The sequence below is a fragment of the Coptis chinensis genome, chromosome 9, assembly GCF_015680905.1.
Source record: "Coptis chinensis isolate HL-2020 chromosome 9, ASM1568090v1, whole genome shotgun sequence".
NCBI classification, from domain to species: Eukaryota; Viridiplantae; Streptophyta; class Magnoliopsida; order Ranunculales; family Ranunculaceae; genus Coptis; species Coptis chinensis.
In genome coordinates, this window is record NC_141464.1 from 57,301,011 (window position 1) to 57,318,954 (window position 17,944).

At 33.5% G+C, this 17,944-nt stretch overlaps 1 protein-coding gene across 1 annotated transcript; it reads right to left on the bottom strand.

The window, feature by feature from the left end:
• Positions 1-12,608: 12,608 nt before the first annotated feature.
• On the bottom strand, positions 12,609-13,969 carry LOC147476909 (uncharacterized). The gene is made up of 2 exons (XM_086585859.1): positions 13,662-13,969; positions 12,609-13,125 (listed from the first exon to the last, which is right to left on the bottom strand). The coding sequence occupies exons 1-2, from the start codon at positions 13,967-13,969 to the stop codon at positions 12,609-12,611; spliced, it is 825 nt and encodes a 274-aa protein (XP_086441985.1).
• Positions 13,970-17,944: the final 3,975 nt, after the last annotated feature.

Genomic DNA, 17,944 nt, shown 5'->3' on the forward strand with positions numbered 1-17,944 from the left:
TATATTTGATCAAATAAAAAAAAATGCTAAAAAATAAGTGATTTGTAGAAACTAATTCCCTATTACAAATTATACAATTTTAGTGTCTATGATAAAGTACCGACTCATTTCGAATATATCCTTAACACGGCCTCAAAACATAGTTAAAAATAATTATACAAAAAATAACATTACAAAATATATAATAGAAAATGAAAAAAAAATAACAGCAAAGCAATAATGACAAATATTTTAAAAAATATATAATACTAAATGAAACTAACGTCAAAAAACAATTAATAGGGAACCGAAAACTGGATGCAAATGCATCGAACTAACCTCAAATAATATTTAACGGGAAATCGGAAACTGGATGCAAATGTAAGCATTAAACTAATCTTAAAATGTAATTAATATAAACTAAAGCAGAGATCTCTAAAAGAGATTTTTCTCTCTCCTATGTGGCACTATAATATTAGAGATATCATTTTCTTTCTCCTATGTGGCACTCTAATATAGATAGTCTTTTCTAATAGCCTACAATCCCACGTACATAGAACCTCTTTGGAGAGTTTGAGTGTATTTCTAATTCTTATATATTGAGAGTTTGAGTGTATTTCCAATTCTTATATATTTGATATTTTGATCAAATAAAAAAAATTGCCAAAAAAATAGATAATTTGTAGAAGGTAATTTCCAATTACGAATCAAACACTTTTAGTGTTTCAATTCTTATATATTTCATCAAATAAAAAAAAAATGCTTAAAAATAAGTGATTTGTAGAAGCTAATTCCCTATTACAAATCACACTTTTAGTGTCTATGATAAAGCATCGACTTATTTCGAATATATCCTTAATGCGACCTTAAAAACACTACATATTCTTCAGTATATAACTTATTATAGAGTGTAAAATCAGCTTCCAACGGTTCCCCACATTCTCTAAGGATTATGTGAGATATACCGAATTAGAACACTCAAAATATTATTCACATAACCCTTTCATATAACTGGAATTTGTATTTGTTGATTTGTAGAAAGTAATTTCCAATTACGAATCAAACACTTTTAGTATTCAAATTCTTATATATTTGATCAAATAAAAAAATTGCTAAAAAATAGGTAATTTGTATAAACTAATTCCCTATTACAAATCATAAAATTTTAGTGTCTATGATAAAACACCGACTTATTTCGAATATATCCTTAACATGGCCTCAAAATATAGTTAAAAACAATTATACAAAAAATAACATCATAAAATATATAATAGAAAATGAAAAAAAAAAAAAAAAAACGGCAAAGCAATAATGACAAATATTTTAAAATATATATAATACTGATTGAAACTAATGTAAAAAATCAATTAATGGGGAACCGAAAACTGGATGCAAATGCATTGAGCTAACCTCAAATAATATTTAACGGGAAATCGGAAACTGGATGCAAATGCAAGCATTAAACTAATCTTAAAAAGTAATTAATAGAAAATCAGAATATGGATAGAACTGCATTAAACTAACCTCAAAGAATAATTAATGGAAAATTGAAACTTGGATGCAAATATATCAAACTAACATAATAAAATAATTGTCGGAAAATCGGAAACTGGATGCAAATGTATTGATCTAACCCTTAAAAATTAAATTAATGGAAAATCAGAAACTGGATGCAACTGCATTGAACTAACACCAAAGAAAAATTAATTATAAATTGGAAACATAATGCAAATGCGTAGAAATAATCTTAAAAAATAATTAACGGGAAATCGAAAATCGGATGCAACTGCACTGAACTAATCTCAAAAAATAAACTGGATGCAAAACCTCAAGAAATAATTAACAGAAAATTGGAAACTGAATGCAAACTCATTAAACTAATCTCAAATAATAATTAATGGAAAATCAAAACTTGGATGCAAATACATCAAACTAATATATAAAAAAAAAATTGTCAAAAAATCGGAAACTAGATGTAAATGCATTGAGCTAACCCTCAAAGATTAAATTAACTGAAAATCGGAAACTGGATACAATTGCATTGAACTAACCTCAAAGAAAAATTAATTTTAATTTGAAACATGATGCAAATGCGTTGAACTAATCTTAAAAAATAATTAACGGGAAATCAGAAACCGGATGCAACTGCACTGAACTAATCTCAAAAAATAAAATGGATGCAAATGCATTGAACTAACCTCAAGAAATAATTAACGGGAAATCGGAAACTGAATGCAAATTCATTAAACTAACCTCAAATAATAATTAACGGGAATCGGAAACTAGATGCAAATACAACTTTATCAAATAATAAACGAGAAATCGGAAATTGGATGCAAATACATTAAACTAATATCACAGAATAATTAACGGGAAATCAGAAACTAGATGCAAATGCATTGAACTGACCTCAGAAAACAATTAACAGGAAATTGGAAATTGGATGCAAATGTATTGAACTAATCGAAAAGAATAAGTAACGAGAAATCAGAAACTGGATGCAACTGCATTGAATTGATCTAAAAAAATAAATAACGGAAATTGGAAATTGGATGCAACTGCATTGAACTAACCCCAAAATATAAATAATGGAAAATCGGAAACTGGATGCAAATGCATTAAACTAATCTCAAAACATAGTTGGGTTATATGTTGTGAGAATGTCTCGATAAGTATAGTTTTGTATTTAAAATGGTGTTTATCTTATCTCTTTCAGTATGATTGGGAACTCCTTGCTATTCAAGTAGCTTTAATATATATATATGAACTTCACCTTATTAGGCAATCTCACAAAATTCAATCAAATTTCTATTATTAAACAACAAAATGAAGTTGAAGGGTTTTATCAAAGGTAAGTTCTTTTTTTTTCTAATGGAGAATAAGGTTTTTTCATTATAAGAAATTTGGTTGAATGATCAATATAATATTAATATATAATAGTTCTGCATATTTGTAAATATTTTTTAGAATAATTAATATAAAAACACCCATTCGTAGATAATCTTTGAAGATTCCACATAATGAGTCATGCATAATTTAAAGAATAATTAATGGGAAATCGAAAACTGGATAATCTTCGATGATCCCACATATAGTAATTCAAGCATAATTTACTTTTTATGTCATGTTTGCAAGGACACTACAGATAGATTAGTAGAAGTTAGTATTACACACCACAATGGATAATTAAAAGGAAATCGGAAATTGGATTCAAATGCATAACTGAGCTCAAAGAGTAATTAATGGAAAATCAGAAACTTTATGCAAATGCAATAAACTAAACTCAAAAAATAATTAACTAGAAATCGAAAACTGGGTGCAATTGCATTAAACTAACGTCAGATAATAACTAACGGAAAAATAGAAATTGGATGTAAATCTTTGAAAAATATTTAACAAGAAATAGGAAACGGTATGCAAATATATCAAACAAACCTCAGATAATAATTAATGGGAAACCGGAAACTGGATGCAAATGCATTGAAGTAAACTCAAAAACTAATTAACATAAAATCAAAAACCAAATGCAACTGCATTGAACTAATCTCATAGAATAATTGGTGGGAAATCAGAAACTAAATGCAAATGCATTGAAATAATCTCAAAGAATAATTAACGGGAAATAAGAGACCAGATATAATTGCATCGAATTAACCTCAAAGCATAAATAATCAGAAACTAGATACAGATGTATTGAACTAACCTTAAAGAGTTATTAACGGGAAATCCAAAAACTGGATCCAGATGCAATGAACTAATCTCAAAGACTAATTAGCAAAATATTGAAAAATGGATGAAACTGCACTGAACTAACCTAAATGAATAATTAACGGGAAATTATAAATTTGATGTAACTGCATTGAACTAACCTCAAAAAATAATTAACGGGAAATCGAAAGCTTGATGCAAATGCATTGAACTAACCTCAAAGAACAATTAACATAAAATCGGAAATTGGATGCAACTGCATTGAATTAACCTCAAAGAATAATTAATGGAAAACAAAAAACTGGATGCAATTGCATTAAACTAAAATCAGAGATTAACTAATAGGAAATCAGAAATTGGATGCAAATACATTGAAATAATCTCAAAAAATAGTTAACTGGAAATCGGAAGTCGGATGTAACTGTATCACACTGACCTCAAAGCATAAATGTCCACTTTTTTAGCCTTCTCACATGAATAATTACGAGTAATTAGGAATCAAAAACGAAAGTGAGTTTATAAAAACAGACTCTTATATGTATGCAAATTGTATAGAAATTGCAAACTATCGAACTAACCTAGAAAAACAATTAACGGAAAATCAGAAACTGAATGCAGATGTAATGAACTAACCTCAAAGAGTAATTAACGAGAGATTGGAACCTAGGTGCAAATGTAATGAACTAATCTCAAATACTAATTAACGAAACATGGAAAACTGGATGCAACTGTATTGAATTAATCTTAATGAATAACTAACGGGAAATCATAAAGTGGATGCAATTGCACTAAACTAACCTCAAATAATAATGAACTTGAAATTGGAAACTTGATGCAACTGCATTGAACTAATCTCAAAGAATAATTAATGAGAATTTGGAAACTGGATGCAACGTACTACATTAAACTAACCTCAAAAAATAATTAATGGAAAATCAGAAACTTGATGCAAATGCATTGAAGTAATAACCCTAAAACATATTTGTATTATATGTAGGGGGAATAAATGTCTCGACAAATATAGTTTTGTATTTTAAGTAGTGTTTATCATAATTCTTTTATTGTGATTGGGAATACCTTGCTATTTAAGTAGCTTCAATATTATCTTCGCCACATTGGGCATTCTTCCAAAACTTCAATCAAACTTCTATTGTTAAACCAGACAATAAAAAGAAGTCGATGAGTTTTATCAATGTTTGATGATTCCTTTTTATAGAGAGTGGTGCAAGAAATTTAAATGAGTAATTAATATAATTTTCATATCTCATAGCTATACATAGTTGCTAATATTTTTTAGAATAATTTAATATAACAGCACCCGTTTGTAGGACACGTTCATGTGATAAATCTTTTCAAGTGGGAGTAGTGTATTATTTAAAGATATGGAAACAATCAATCTGTTTTAGTGATTTGTACACAATAGTACGTATGCTGAGCGGTGATGATTTACCGCTGAATCACCATAAATCTAATAAAACTATTATACAAGCTAGATCGAGTTTAAGATAATTCTATTTGAAAATTACAGATTAATATCCTAAACCACAAAGTGAAGAGGCTATCTCAATTTGATCCCTTAGTTTTCAAGTACTTATGCACCATAATCGCTGCTCATTAACGTATTTCGGTTTATTTTCAATAAAAATATATTCTGATTCGAAAATTTGCCTCTAAATCACCATAAATCTAAGAAAACTATTATACAAGCTAGATCGAGTTTAAGATAAATCTATTTGAAAATTATGGATTAATATCTTAAACCACAAAGTGAAGAAGCAATCTCAATTTGATATCTTAGTTTCCAAGTACTTATGCACCATAATCGCTGCTCATTAACGTATTTCAGTTTATTTTCAATAAAAATATATTCTGATTTGAAAATTTGTGTGAGACATTTTGTAAAGCCTTTTCAGCATACAAAATATTTAATAGATCCCGGGCGTATGCCTGGGTCCAAAATCTAGTCCGTATATTAAAGTAGAGACCTCTAAAAGAGATTTTTCTCTATCCTATGTGTCACTTTAATATGAGAGATAACATTTTCTCTCTCCTATGTGGCACTATAATATGAAAGGTAGTCTTTTCTAATAGTCCACAATCCCATGTACATAAAAAAAAAACACGATCAACCTAATTGGCTTTTTTTTCTGTGTACTCAGGGGGGAGACCCTAATTTCCCCATCTAGTTGGGGGAAATCCTAATTGGCTCATCTAGTAGGGGGTTAATACTAGTTAACCCTTCTTACATTTGGAAAGTTTGAGTGTATTTCTAATTCTTATATATTTGATCAAATAAAAAAAATTGTTAAAAAATAGGTGATTTGTATAAGGTAATTTCATATTATGAATCAAATGCTTTAGTGTTCAAATTCTTATATATTTGATTAAATAAAAAAAAAATTGCTAACAAATAGGTGATTTGTAGAAGCTAATTTCATATTACAAATCATACACTTTTAGTGTCTATGATAAAGCACTGACTTATTTCGAATATATCATTAACGCTGCCTCAAAAATACTATATATTTTTCAGTTAATAACTTATTATAGGGTGTAAAATCAGATTCCGACGGTTCCCCACATTCTCTAAGGATTATGTAAGATATACCGAATTAGAACACTCAAAATGTTATTCGCATAACCCTTTCATATACCTAGAATTTTCATTTGTTGTTAGTTATTAACTTCTTAAGAAGTAAACCAATATACTTTCCGAGTAAGTGCCCGAATACCCATCATGCACTCTCACATTTTTAACATATGCACTTTTCTTCTTTTTCGTTTTTCTTTCTTGGATCTCATTCTGATTTTCAAACACATGCAGGCTACAATATGATAATACATATTGAAAGTCTAGACCTGTAAAAAGAACACCGACTTATTATGATGGGGTGCTTTTATTTGCACATTTGATTTATGTTTCTTTAGACAATCTAATGATATATCTAATAATCATCCAAACACAATCTCTCACATACATACACTTGAACACTCGATTCAAAAAATGTCAAAGTTAACACGAGATCAAATGCCAAGATGCAAACTCTCCCAAATTCTTTCTCATTAATGTAGAGAACTGTGTTTCTATCGGTTTAAGAACACTATGAATGTCCATATCATCATGGAGTAGGATCTTGCCAAGTTGTATAATAATATGATGTCCTATATGAGCTACTCTTGGTATTGTATAAGAAAGTTATTATTGAATTTGCATTGTGATGAGCATTTCAAAGCGATGGAACTACAGTTGAACTTGCAATAGCTCAACAACCTTTATTCGATACGCTACAAACTTTGGTTGTAAAGAGAGCCACCTAAACATTTTTTAGTTGTAGGGATTTTAATAATTTTGGAGTAAAATATATCGAAGCTTAAAAATTCTTTCGAGTGTTCTACTGATAATTGATGGATGATAATTCTTTAGTCCAAAAAAGTGAAGAGTGTTTGTGGGAATTATTGTTATACTTATTTTTATGGCACTTTATTGATACCATCAAACTTAACCCTTTCAACATTAGTGCAATATTAGAAGAACTTTGTGGTAATATTTCTTCATCCGAACTTTGTTTTGCAATATGCTTGCAGAAACATTGAGAATAGATAAATCTACTATAAGAAATAAGAGAAAATGTGGAATAAGATGGAATATTTGAGCATTTTATTATAAGTTCAAGGTGTGTGTTAGGACCTTCAAGTTTGGAAAAGGAATGTTATTTGTAAGACATACTTTTCTTCCATCCATTTGATTATTAGATTGTTTAAATCTGAAAATTAATAGCCATTACTCATTTCACCCACCTAATCTTACGTTAACACTTTGACATGTTCACATTGACGAAAGACATAGAACGACATGATCTTCTCTGTTATTCATGTTGGAATTGAATAAGTATATTTTGCATGTATACAAACAATCACCTATAAAAAGAGAAAAATACTTAGGGGAGTATTCTAAGTAGGTGAACGTATTTTCTTGAAAGATAATTTTTTTTGTATTCATCAATTTATCTTAGAATACGTTCATGTGATAAATCTTTTTAAGTGGGAGTAGTGTATTTTTTGAGGATATGGAAACAATCAATCTGTTTTAGTGATTTGATAGATATTTTAGGGGCTATTTGTTTTTTTGGGTTAAGTTATAAGAGGGTCTTATAAGATGGTCTTATAAAGTGGTTTGTTTTTCATTTTAAGTTCCTCTTATAAGCACTTGTAAAAACAAAAAAAAAACAAATACATGATATCTTATAGATGGTTATTTGACAAATATAACCCTACTTTACATCACATTTAACTTAAATAGATTAATTTGAAACAAGCGTATAGTTTGATTTTCGATTTCAAATCAATTTTGATAATTAGAATATCGATTTTAGGAAACTACCTTAATTGGCGATGGTGGTAGTGGTCTTAATAGCACGGTGGTGGTGGTAGTGGAGGTGATGATATTGGTCTTAATAGCACGATGGTGGTGATGGTAGTAGAAGTGGTGGATGTCTTAATAGCACGATGGTGGTGATGGTAGTAGAAGTGGTGAATGTCTTAATAGCACGGTAGTGGTGGTGGTGATAGTCTTAATAGTATGGTGGTGGTGGTGGTGGTGGTGGTGGTAGTGAAGGTGGTGGTAGTGGAGGTGATGATATTGGTCTTAATAGCACGGTGGTAGTGATGGTGGTGGTGGTAGTAGAAGTGGTGGTGGTTTTAACAGCACGATGGTGGTGGTGGTGGTGGTGATAATCTTAATAGTACGGTGGTAGTTGTGGTGGAGATGATGATGGTGGTGATAGTGGCAGCAGTGGTGGTGGTGGTTTTAATAGTTTGGTGGTGGTGGTGGTAGCCGGTGGTGGCTAGGGCAATGGAGTTATTTGGAGAAGAAGATAATGAAAAGGGAAGAAGAGAGAAATGAGACTAGAGGTATATGGATGGGGGTGTTTGAGTCATTTTTCAAGTTATAAGACTTATAAAATTGAAGTAGATCCAATTTTGGTACTTATAGAATTGGAGCTTCTTATAAGACATTTCTAGTAGAATGCCTCTTACAATAGGCAAAAAACAAACCAAAAAAATGTCCAAAATCACTGGGCCACATCTTATAAGAGGTTATAAGACCTCAAGGTCTTATAAGAGGCAAAAACAAATGACCCCTTAGTGATTTGTACACATTAGTACGTAAGCCGAGCTGTGATGATTTACAGCTAAATCACCATAAATCTAAGAAAACTATTATACAAGCTAGATCGAGTTTAAGATAATTTCATTTGAAAATTACGGATTAATATCCTAAACTACAAATTGAAGCATCTATCTCAATTTGATCTCTTAGTTTCCAAGTACTTATGCACCATAATCACCAATCATTAATGTATTTCAGTTTATTTTCAATAAAAATATATTCTGATTCAAAAATTTGTGTGAGACATTTTGTAAAGCCTTTTCAGCACACAAAATATTTAATAGATCCCGGGTATATGCTTGGTCTAAAATCTAGTGTGTTACTAATGAAAAACCTCATTGGTTGCAAATTAGCCAAAATGGTGTAGTGAATGACTGAAATCAGCATAGATGAACGATTCCAACTTTTGTGTTATTCTATTGAAAAAGTAAGTATATATCATTCCCCTTACTCTTATCTTAATTTACTTATTATGTATTCATTAACTATATCTCAATCCCAGGTTAAAGTTGTTGTTGTGGGACAGTTTGATAGTGAAATGGCTAGCTTTCGCCGTTATAGGGATAAGAACCAACAATTGAAAAAGGACAAAGAAGATCTTCAACAATCTCTTGCGAAAGTTCAGAAAGATCATGCTGACGAGATGAAGAAATATTTTGCCAAACACACGACGCTGCACAAGAAACTGCAAGCCTCTTATAAAGCTATGGAGAACCAACTTGCCCAAACATAAGCCAAATTTGCCAAGGAGAAAACAGAATGGGTAGCCCAGCAAACTGCTCTGGAGGCTGAATTGGAGAAGGCCCAGCTCAAAGTGGCTACTTATACTGAGAATATGCAATATTGTGTGGATACCATGAAAAGCTTCAGACCACACCTTCCTGCCACTCTTATTAAAGAATATAACCTTGATTCAAATGATGAGAGCGAGCTGCCCTCCGACATTGCTGTTCAAAATTTGGATACAGATGTTGTTAATTCTGTTACTCCTGCTGCTGGGGCTATCGAGACCACTGTGGCTACCCCGGTTACTGATGCCGTCGATGCCAATATGTCTACCCCAGTTTTCAATCCTGACTCCTTCATCAGCACACCTAGCTGCTTCGATGATCCAGAAGTTCGAGCTGGTCTCAATAGCCTTCTTGAAATGAAAAAGTTTGATGCCAACCCTATCAAGACCTCCACCCAGCTCTAACTTCTTTGTCTTGATATTTTGTAATTGTAATATTGATACAATAATCTGGCTATCTTTTCCGACTGCTTTAAACTTCTTTTGAATTATGGAAAATAGATCTTTTTGCTTTTTATAAACTCATTTTGTATGCAATACATCTGATATTTATCATCCATAAACAGGAAACAATATCCTTTTCGATACCACTCCTAATCAACATAATATTGATACTTCATATATATTTTGAATTTAAAAAACGAGTTTCGATACCACTCCAACTAAAAACAGTATCAATACTTAACATATATTTGAATTTAAAAAATGAGTTTCGATACCACTCCAACTAAAAACAGTATCGATACTTATCATATATTAGAATTTAAAAACCAAGTTTTGATACCACTCCAACTAAAAGCAGTATCGATACTTAACACATATTTGAAAATCGAGTTTTGATACCATTCCAACTAAAAACAATATCGATACTTAACATATATTTGTATTTAAAAACCAAGTTTCGATACCATTCTAACTAAAAGCAGTATTGATACTTAACATATATTTGAAAATCGAGTTTCGATACCACTCCAACTAAAAGCAGTATCGACACTTAACATATATTTGAAAATCGAGTTTCAATACCACTCCAACTAATAACAGTATCGATACTTAACATATATTTGAATTTAAAAAACGAGTTTCGATACCATTCCAACTAAAAGCAGTATCGATACTTATCATATATTTGAATTTAAAAAATGAGTTTTGATACCACTCAAACTAAAAATAGTATCGATACTTATCATATATTTGAAAACCAAGTTTTGATACCACTCCAACTAAAAGCAGTATCGATACTTAACATATATTTTGATTTTTGACATCGACATTGTATTAAAATATCACTTATAAATACATACCTTACTAATTCCCATCACATTGCTACCAGTATTTGGATATTTTGATCGGAACTCGACATTTCTGTCAAGAACTGGATTTTATTGACCTGAACTCACATTTCTGCCAAGAACATGATTTTATTGACCTGGTATTGAGATGAGGATCTACAAATCACCAGAATTTTTTGATCCGAACTCGACATTTCTGCCAAGAACTGGATTTTATTGACCTGAACTCGCATTTCTGCCAAGAACAGGATTTTATTGACCTGGTATCGAGATGAGGATCTACAGATCACCAGGATTTTTTTACCCGAACTTGACATTTCTACCAAGAACTGGATTTTATTGACATGAACTCGCATTTATGCCAAGAACATGATTTTATTGACCTGGTATCGAGATGAGGATCTACAAATCACTATGATTTTTTAACCCGAACTTGACATTTTTGCCAAGAACTGGATTTTATTGACCTGAACTCGCATTTCTGCCAAGAACAGGATTTTATTGGCCTGGTATCGAGATGAGGATCTACAGATCACCAGGATTTTTTGACCCGAACTTGACATTTCTATCAAGAACTGGATTTTATTGACCAGAACTCGCATTTCTGCCAAGAACAGGATTTTATTGACCTGGTATCGAGATGAGGATTTACAGATCACCAGGATTTTACTTGATCTATTATCAATCATATAATTCTAGAGATACAAAGATCTGTTATACATGTATAAATATTGATTTTGAGAATGACAATATATTTATTGAATGTATAACCTTGATCACAAAAATTACACCATGGTACTTGAAACACTCTTTATTGATAAAATGCTTTCAGATTGCTTACATTTTGAGGATTTGGTAATATTACACCTTCAGCCGTTTTTAAGTAGTAAGCTCCATTGATTCTGACCTTGTGAATGATGTAAGGCCCATCCCAGCTTGCTACTAGTTTGCCAGCCCCTTTTTCTTTAGTAGCTTGAGTGACTACTTTCAAGACCAAATCACCTTCCTGAAAATGCATTTCTCTTACTTTTTTGTTGAAAGCTTTTCTGAGCTGCCTATGATAGGTGTCAAGCTTTACCCTTGCTTGATCCCTTGTCTCCTTGAGATTTAGAACTTCTGAAGCCATTCCTTCATTATTTTGACCATTTTCTATCATCTTTGTTCTGGATGTCGATACCACCATTTCAGATGGAGTTACTGCTTCCATACTATAGGCCAAAGTAAAAGGTGATTCACCTGTGGCTATTCGAGGTGTCGTTCTATAAGCCCATAAAACGTTGTTTAGCTCATCCACCCAAAGACCTTTCTTGTCTTCTAATTTTTTCTTGATATTATCCATAATGGTCTTATTTGTTGCCTCTGCTTGCCCGTTACCCTGAGCGTAGTATGGCGCAGATGTGAAATGCTTTACCTTGTAAGATTCCAAGAAAGCTTTTACCTTTCCTCCCTCGAACTGTGGGCCATTATCTGATATAATGGCATAAGACAATCCATATCGACATATGACTCGTTCAAAAATGAAGTTTATGACATCATGTTTTTTGATACGTTGCAGAGCTATGGCTTCTACCCACTTTGTAAAATAGTCTGTGATCGCCAATATGAACCTTCTTTTACCTCTCCCTGGTGTAAGCAGACCGACAATATCCATACACCATAGAGCAAAAGGCTATGGGTTTGAGACACAATGTAACTCTTCAGCTGGGACATGTATGGCTTTCCCATGAACTTGGCACTGTACACATGTTTTCGCATATCGAAGATAGTCCCTTCTCATTTGAGGCAAAAAATATCTCTGTCTCATGATTTTATTGACCAACGATCTACTAGCTGAGTGGTTTCCACATTCGCCTTCGTGAAGCTCGACAATGATTAGCTGCACTTCCTCATACGATATGCATTTCAAATGTGGACCTCCAGGATTTTTTCGATACAACTCATTATCAACCAATATATATCTTTGGGTGCCAGATTTAATTCTTCTAGCCTCATTTTTGTCCTCCACTACTTTCCCATCAGCTAAATATGAGATATATGCTTCCATCCATGACGCCCCTAGTGTATCAATTTCCATTACTGCTGAGTTGTTGATGTCGATGCTTGGCTTCTGTTGAACTCTGATATGTAGAGTGCGACCCTCTGTGTTTTCCAGCATCGCTGCAACATACACCAAGGCATCCACATGCCTATTTTCATTTCTATTGAGATGCTAAAGTCTTATCTTACTGAAATTCTTCAATTTGGATTTTATAAAATTCAAATAATCGACCATATTTTCATATTTTGCCGAGTATCCCCCATTGATCTGGCTAACCACAAGCATCGAATCACTAAAGATTGATAAATCTTTTATATTGAGAGATTTAGCCATCTCGAGACCAGCTATTAAGGCTTCATATTCAGCCTCATTATTGGACGCATGGAAACCCAATGTTATTGCAGTTTTGAGTCTTGATTTTCTAGAGTAACCAACACCACTCCGATGCCACACCCCTTTCCTCCAGAAGATCCATCGACAAATAGTCTCCAACCATTTGTTCCAGCCTATGGGTCCTCTGTATCGATAACATCTTCAAGCTCTTACAACATTGCGAATTCCTCTTCTTCCATGCCCCAACTGGCATCCTCAGATGGGAAATCAGCCATGAAATCGGCCAGTACTTGACTTTTTTATGATACGCAGTTTCAATACTCGACTTCAAATTCATTTATTAGTACATACCATTTAGACATCCTTCCTGACTTAGCAATTTTTGCCAGAGTTTGCTTTAATGGGAGATTCGTCATCACGATCACCGAATGTGCTTGAAAATATGGCTTTAACCTCTGAGAAGAGAATAACAGTGCCAGGGCATACTTTTCTAGCATCGAATATCGAGTCTCAGCCTCAAGCATTGTTTTACTTTGAAAATATACTGGCCTTTCCAATCCATTTTCTACCTTCACGAGGACAGAACTTATAGCAAAATCTAATACAGCTAAATAAAGAAGCAAACTTTCTCCCTCATCTGGCTTTGTCAGCATTAGCATTTCTTACAGATATTTCTTTAATTTAGAAAATGCTTCTTCACATTCCTCATTCTAACAAAATTTGACATTCTTTTTAAGCAACTTAAAAAGTGGCTTACAACGATCAGAGGTTCTGGAGATAAATCTATTGAGCGCCAATATTCTCCCCGTCAACCTTTGTATTTGCTTTCGAGTTGTAGGTGATGGCATTTGTTGAAGTGCTCGTATTTGCTCAGGATTAGCATCAATACTTGGCTTCATAACTATGTATCGCAAAAACTTGCCAGAACTGACCCCGAAAGTACATTTTTCGAGATTAAACTTCATGTCGAGGTCCTTTATGTGATCTCCAGCTTTCATAGACTTGATGACCATATCATTGATATAGACCTCGACAATACATTTGATGAGTTTCTTGAACATTTTCTCTACTAGCCTTTGGTAAGTGGCTCCCGCATTCTTCAATCCAAATGACATTATGATGAAGCAGTATATTCTTCCATTAACCACGAACGCCATTTTTAATTGGTCTAACATAGCCATTAGAATCTGAAAGTATCCTGAATAACCATCGCAAAAACTGATCAACTTAAAACCAGCAGTTCGGTCGACCAATTCATCAATTCTAGGCATGGGATAATGATCCTTTGGACACTTTTTATTTACATCGATAAAGTCGACGCAAATTCGAACTCTACCATATTTCTTGGGTACAACCACTATGTTTGCTACCCATTCAGAATGCTCAACTTCTCTGATGATGCCATTATCTAACATCTTTTGTATCTCCATTTGCACTGCTTCTTCGTACATCGGCCACACCTTTCTATGCTTTTGATGCACTGGAGTTGCATTTTCTTCCATATTTAATTTGTGCGAACATATATCTGGATCGATACCGATGAGATCTGACATCGACCATGCAAAAACATCTTGATTCTCTTTCAAAAATACTACCAACTCCTTTCTTATACTTATAGCCATTGCTGTACCAATGAACGTATGACGCTCACTTTCTCCTTTATCGATATTAACCCTCTCCACCGCCTCTATGGTTTTTCTTTCCCAGGGTAGTTCTTCATGTTTCTTCAGCTCTTGAGTGAACTTTACCTGCTCCTGTATTTGTATGTTGGTATCGACAGGTAAAGCTTGCTGTAATTGCTAAGTAGAGTTTTCCAAGACGCCCCCAGTATCTTAGCTTTTCTCCTTCATCATTCCCTTTACTGTGACGAAATTACACTTTTCTGATTGGGACTGATCACCCTTAATCTCATGCAATCCATATACAGTTGGAAATCTGAGAACTTGATAAAATGTACTAGGCACAACACACATTTTGTGTATCCATTTCCTTCCCAATATGGCATTGTGATCAGATTGGTGCTTGATAACCACGAATTTTGTCATCACCGTTTGAGGTCCAGCTCGAACTGACAATTTTATCTCTCCAGCAGGTTTGGTAGAAGTTCCATTAAAACCATATAAATTGAACTTTGGTGGCTTTAAATGTGACTCATCGAGACCAATTCCTTTAAATGCTTTCCAAAATAAAATATTAACTAAACTATCACAGTCCACTAATATCTTTTGTACATCATAGCCCGAAATATGCAAAGTGATTAGCAACGCATTATCATGTGGTAGCATTATCTTAGACAAGTCCTCCGATACGAACATGATTGCCCCAGGAATGCTAGCCGATATTAGCTGCTGACTCACCGACACTAGCTCGATATTGACCTCGAGCACTTCTTTGACCGTCAAGATCTTTCTTATCTTATCTCGAAAAATCTTTTTCTGAGAAATTTCCCCCTTGTAAATCATGTTTATTACCCCTAATGGCTTTTCCCGTATGGTCGTTGTCTCTGCAGGTCTAACATCAGCACGAAACTCTCTTAACTTCCTATCTTTCATGAGCCTGTCTATCTCTTTTAATAACTGGAGACACCTATTAGTCTCATGGTTCTCAATCTTGTGAAATTAACAATAAGGCTTTCCTTTCATTTCTCTAAGAGTGTATTTCGGCCAAACCACAAAATCTTCCTTTGCTATCCTCTGCAAAATATCTTCCGGCGTGGAATTGAGAGCTATGAAATTGCTAGGATCGAGCTCCTCTTTCAATGTTCTGTCATACTTTCTTCGCTGTTGTGGCTGATTATCTCGATTTGTATAATGTTCTTGAGGGCTTTTGTTATTTGACCTCGAGGAGTCTTGACTTTCATAGCGATCATTATTATCCTTATCTTTTTTCCCCACATCGGTGACTTGTAATACTGCTTGCACAGTGGTGGTTCTCAACCCCTCCTCTACTATGATATCTCTATCAACCTTATCATACAACTCTTGCAATGTTTTAACCTCTTTCCTCAACAGATACTTATGCATATAAGATCCTGGTATTACCCCTACTTGGAAAGCTATGACAACTGTCATTTTTTATTCATCCAATCTTTCGACTGACTGCGTTTCAGCCTTGAACCTTGTCAAGAAATCTTTTAATGACTCCTTCTTCGATTGCTTCAATTGGAATAAGGTTAACACCTGCTTTGGCTTCACCCTCTGGTGACCGTAATTAGTGAGGAACTTTTCTTCAATCTCTCGAAAGCATGAAATGGATCCCTCTGGAATTGTGCAAAACCACTTTAATGCTTTCCCTTTCAAGCTTGATGAAAATGACTGACATAGTACAATATCCCAACATTCGGTGCCCTGATATATCGAGAACTGATGTCGATAACTAAAAAGATGGTCCATGAGATCAGTAGCTCCTTCATACTTGCTCAATTTTGGATTTTTGAACTTCGGAGGTAATGAGGCCCTCTCTATCTCCTTTTTTAATGGATTTCTACCGACATCATCTGCCAGCTTTCTTATCAACGCCGATACCTTTTCCAATAATTGATCTCCCAATTGCTTCTACATCATTTCCTGCACCATCTCCTTTGTGACTAGTGCTTTACCTTCTTCTTTTTGCCCCCCTTTCAGTGTTGTTCTCGCTACAGATTGTACTTATTCGAGATGACTCCTTCTCCTCTCCTCGAGGTGACTCTTTCGTACTATTGGAGTTCCTGAGCTCGACTTCTCGTCATTCTTCTCATACATAGCGTCTTCAGCACGCTTCTCCTTCTCTTCCCTTATTGCTTTATTCTCAGCCATTAAAATCTGATTTTGCTTTTCTTACTCAGTCATCCTTCTCAACAAGTCTTTCAAAGATACTTCTTCCTCTTGTATCTCATCCACCTCTTCCACCAGTCTACTTGCTGACCTTCTAATTCTTCGATCTGCATTCTTTGATGCTGCTTGAGACGTATTTGCTTCCTCAACCATTAATGCTCTACTTGTTGACGCTCATTTAGGAGGCACTTGATAAACTCTTTAACCAAATTCCTATTCTCCACTGATCCTATCAAAACTCCTTCGAACTCCTTCACAATAGATTCGAAAACTTCAAAGAAACCAAGAAAAGAATGCTCTTTCTTGATCCTTGATGCACAGACGGCGCCAATATAGTTGGAGAAGACGTTTATCTAAGATCAATAACAAGGAACTAATGAAGATGTAGAACAAAGATTGAAAGAAAATAAATTAAGCTTTTTCTATTAGTATCAATGGCGGTTACACATTTTTCTCTCTTTCTCTCTCTTTACTCTAGTTTACAGATTTTTCTGGAATGATTTTGGAATGAATCTATTTCCTCCTTTTCCAATCTTTATATAGTGTTCTGATAATCGCTTTACCTAGTCCTATAATGCCGCGTGCCCATCTTCTTCTCTATTCTTTTCCCGCTTTTCCTGCAACATCCAAACTTAATCGCGAAATATCAATATTACTCATGATATTTGGGTTACAATATCGGGTTGACGATATTTGCCACGACACTAAATACTTTCATATACCACCAAGTTCATGTGCTAAAAAAACAAAAAAAAAGATATAAAAAAGGATAAACATATCAATGAACTAATAAGTTTGCAATATCAGTAACAACTTCTTATG

Coding starts and splice junctions, on each gene's coding strand:
- LOC147476909 (XM_086585859.1), bottom strand. CDS start 13,969: ATGCTAATGCTGACAAAGCCAGATGAGGGAGAAAGTTTGCTTCTTTAT. Junction 13,126..13,661: donor TCAGGAAGGATGTCTAAATG/GTATGTACTAAT, acceptor AAATGAAAATAG/GCATGTGGATGCCTTGGTGT.